Consider the following 4,352-nt stretch of genomic DNA (forward strand, 5'->3'; position numbering starts at 1 on the left):
CAAAGGACTCCTTAGCTTAAACTGAGGAGTCAAGTGGGTGCGAACCGCAGAGGGCTTGTTATGTCGTTCGCTGCAGTAAGGGTCTGTGCTAGTCAACTTCGAACACACATGGTATATCAATGTCCTACGACTTTACGGTTGATATGGATTGTGTACGAAATCCGGTGGCACATCGATCATTTACAATTCTACTCTCTGCTTCAAGGCGAAAAATACTATTCCCCGATACTTGTCTTCTTAGTACTACCATTGTAATAGGGACAAAAGTATCCAATACAGGGTCCGTTCTGAGCTTCTGGGCGGCATATGGAACGGGGTAAATAACAGTCGAGCTAAAAGATAAACCTCCTCCGGTTTCTCTTTCAGCTCAACTGTTATTCTCATGACCATTCTAGTTTCTAGTGTCTGCGTTTCGTGCCGTCTTACCAAGCCAACACTTAAGAGATGAATATGATCCCAGCTAGTAACCGTACCCTGAAGTTGTCCGGGGGATCGAACTATAGGAATGAGAATAAGGTAGCCTGTAGAGACTGTTCAGCGACAGCAGTGCAAACAACCAAGTACAATACAACTGAGAATTATTAATCCACTCGAATGTAGAAACATATGTGTTGCTCGCTTTATTCCCCGCCGCTGGCAGCCCGTGGAATTCGCGCAGCGTCTGACACTAGCCCGCTGTGCCGTGGCGCACCAGCGAACCGGCTGAATATGAGCTCACGGGAGTACTAGGCTCATGCATAGAAATGTTTTCAGTACTGAGCTTCATTCACAGCACGCGGTGGGACTCATTCTTTTTCATATCAGAGTGTAAGACAGGCGGACGCACTGCCATGTATTGTGTCAACGGCAGGCAACTGGATGGCACCAATGTACACAATATATGTAGGCGGGCAAATAGAGTATTCGCGAAGATCGGGCGCAACACTTTCATCTACCTGTTACTACACAATCACCGCCGTCTGACTTGAATATTCAACTACCCTGGACAAAGACACATCAGCTTTCTGTCGACCTCACCATCGCTTTTCCCCCCTGCTCTCTTGCGCTTTTCCCGCTCCAGTCGCAGCGTTTAGACAGGAATCAAGGGAAGATAGCGAATCCGGGGAATACAATGAAAAAAGTGGCCGGCCAGAGGGATTTATTCCTGTTGTGCGGCAAGAGCATCGACAAGATGACCAGTGAATAAGATCATGTCCTCTTCGCCAAACCGACCATGTTGCCCTCTCGCGAAGTAAGGCTGGTATCTGAGTTGAAAGAAGAACGCGCTATCAGCTGTGAATGTGTATTCAGGACCAACGTCTCCTGACCCAAACACCATACCACCCGCGGACGCCGAAGCCGCGGCGACACCTTCTTGGTCAGCGACTATCCCGGATGTGTGCTTCCAGACACCCACACCGAGACCGCCGGAACGGGTGAACATCCGTGAGAACGTTGCCTTGCCAGGTTGTAAACGCGTCACCCCGAGTCGGTCTACGATAGGGAGGAGGTTAATTGTACACTGATCTGCCGGGATACGGAAACGTGGAATTTGAACTAGAACATTTGGCCTGCGTTCACGGCGAAGTAGCTCGCCGACATATTGTTGTATCATCTCTCCGACAGCAGCGTCAATTATAGTTGGGTCTTGAGATAAAAGTTGATCTACCGTCGCTCTGTAATCTCTAGGGACAACGACATACATCGCTAAGTTTCTCTCTGAAAGCTGAAGCCGTATACCCTTGAACTTCGGAGTCTCCAAAAAATTGAGCGTGTGTTGCACCTGTCACCATCTCCATGAATTCAACGTGTTGTTCTCCACGATCGAGTGATCGAAAGAATCCTCTCTGCACGCGGTCAAAACTCTGCTCCCAAGGTGCTTGGAAAACCGCTACGTTGAGAAGCAGGATGTCTGGTGAAGCTGGCACGTCGTCTAGATTAAGGAGCTCTGTAATATGATTCTCGGTAGTGTCAGCGACAAATGTATTGACTTCGTCTACTGCTTGTTGAGCAGATTCGAATTCAGCGGAGATCACCTCAACCCCACGAGTTCTTTCGTGCTCTCTGTAGGCGCGGAGCTGCGTATCTTCTTCAAAATCTCTCCGTACATAGAGACGCTCAGCAGGACGGAAAACACCTGGTCCTTCTATCGGTGGTGGGTCTAGGAAAGGTGTATCCTCGTCCATAAGGGCCCTCATCTGATCTAGCGTTTCACCTCCTGCACCATCCTCTAAGGCATGGAACATCCGCAAGATACTGAAAGGAGACATGATGTAGTTCTTAAGGGCCTTGTCAGGTTCAACATCCAGAGTTGCCGCATAAAAGTATGCTGCAAGGTCTGATAGAGGAGGGGAGACATTGGAACTGGAACCTGGTCTTCGTATTGCCCTAACTTGCTCTCCAGCATCAGCGGCTGACGGATGGCTGCTTCGGCTGTCCCCATGGCGCCCCCTCCTTCCTCCATCGCATCCAGGGACGCCATCGCCTCCTGCACCTGACCCTGCTCCTGCTACAATCACGAATGTAAACGTGAAGAGAAAGAAGAGGGAATACCACACATTTCGGTCGTTAGAGAAGGCCTGTAAGCACTGGTGGGGCGACCCTCGATGCCGGGTAGGAAGCGTCGCCGCCATTTTTCCTCTCCGGGTCACCCTATCACTAAGAAAAACGGGGTGAGTTCAACAAAGCGAAGAGATACACCCAGACCAAGCTGGAAGAAATAAAAGAATTCATGCTCAAAAGACGCATTGTTTAGTGGACCCGTCTATCAAGTGCTTCAGCCACAAGATGTCACCGTCGGTCCGTGGGCCACACGGCGCGAGTGAGACGAGAGAGACGGTGTAAAAGGGGGCAGGGGGCGGGCCCTTTGCCGCACGACTTCTAGTCCGCGGGCGGCGGCTAGAGAGCCCGAAAGTGGGCAATGGCTGACTAGCGGTTACATCTCAGATGGGAAGAGATGCGCCTGTTACTGCGGAAAAATCGGTTAAGAGGCCACGATTGTAATCGAACAGCTGGTGAACGCATGACTATCACTGAGTTCTGATGAGGCTAAGATTCCGCCGAGGCGTCATAGCGAGAGGAGGCGAACACAAAGCCAAGAGAGTCTGCAATCTTCCCTCTGAATCAACAGCTTACAATTAGAGGACCGTAGGTAGTTTTAGATGGAGTTTCGAAGACGCCTGGGACTCTACTGGAAGAGCGAAGGGCAACAGTCGGAGGTAGCCGGCATATCTCCGGAGCGTGCACGGGCGTCACTGTTTCAGCCTCGGCTTCTTTGGTCAGTGAAACCTAGTAGCTTGCTTTTACACATTCAATCTTTTTATCGTGTTACCTTCCGCCGGTCTTGACCGTTATTGCATTTTAGAGCAGCCGCGGTCCATAGCACAGTGCGACCCTAGCGGAGCAGTGGCACCACAGTAGTCATGACGACTCTGTTATCTGCGTCACGCGGCGCCGTCTCACGCCGGGATCTACGAAAATGACTATGAGTACAGGTAGCAGGTCCACGTGTCGGGATAGGAAATTTCCGCTGGTTCCATATGCAATCATGGGACAATACATTTGCCGCCCATCGTGCTTAGAACAACACTGGTTTACAGTCTCGGCGGGCGAGAGCGGAAAGACGCGAGGGGGATCAGTCGACCGCCACGTGTAATGAAATGGAAGGTTGCTGGGCTCGACCTACTCTGCGAGGACCGGAAGCTCCGCGCGCGGCGTGCCCGTCATGCTGCTCCGAGGTTGACTGTGTGCTGTACTGTCCTCTACGGCCGGCGGACTGCGTAGTCTGAGGTGATAGGGCTAGGTCTTCTGGGTTCATTGAGGAACCAGAGGCGGACTACCCTTGTCAAGGCACCATCTGTTATCCGGTGGCGCCCCCCTTTTTCTCTCGCTTTTTCTCTCGCGTTTGCTGTCTTTGTCTTCCGCCCTGGCACACCCACCCACAGACATCGACGGCGCGCTGTAGATGACTGCAGTTTCCTGAATTCTAATTTTCTTTGTCGGCCACTGGTTGCACCGAGGAGCCTTTCTAAAAGTGCTTTCCAGAGCACGGGCTGATGCAAGGGGGGGGGGGGAAAAAAAGGAAAATGTCGGCGGCAAGTTCTTGTACGCCGTGTTTCCTTCCGCGCTGCACTTCTTGTCCCCGCAGGCGCCCTGAGGCGCGCCCTATCAGCAGCTCCAACTCTCGCAAGATATGTTACACCGTCTTCTTTTTCTTTTTGTTGTTAGCAAATGTACTGCTTGTAGCAGGCGGTGGTTCCAGAAGTGAACGCCGTTCTGTCAGGGGGGGCAGCGGTTCGGTATGGGAATATGAAGAGAGGTTCTGGGATCGTGCAGCGATGTACTTCGATCTGTTAAGTGAACATCGCTACGAC

At 51.6% G+C, this 4,352-nt stretch overlaps 2 protein-coding genes across 2 annotated transcripts in view; one reads left to right on the forward strand and one right to left on the reverse strand.

Annotated features, from left to right (window-relative positions):
* Window positions 1-758: 758 nt before the first annotated feature.
* CSUI_004707 (serine protease) lies at window positions 759-2,869 on the reverse strand. Its single transcript, XM_068064892.1, has one exon. The coding sequence runs from the start codon at window positions 2,610-2,612 to the stop codon at window positions 1,665-1,667; it is 948 nt and encodes a 315-aa protein (XP_067923133.1). The 5' UTR covers window positions 2,613-2,869; the 3' UTR covers window positions 759-1,664.
* A 1,401-nt stretch (window positions 2,870-4,270) lies between these two features.
* The window catches only part of CSUI_004708 (uncharacterized protein), a gene marked incomplete at its 3' end in the record, with an annotated part of 601 nt that continues 519 nt past the window's right edge, over window positions 4,271-4,352 (forward strand). The window contains exon 1 of the mRNA XM_068064893.1: window positions 4,271-4,352. This exon is cut by the window's right edge and continues 519 nt beyond it.

This window comes from Cystoisospora suis (assembly GCF_002600585.1).
Source record: "Cystoisospora suis strain Wien I chromosome Unknown contig_2242, whole genome shotgun sequence".
Lineage (NCBI taxonomy): Eukaryota > Apicomplexa > Conoidasida > Eucoccidiorida > Sarcocystidae > Cystoisospora > Cystoisospora suis.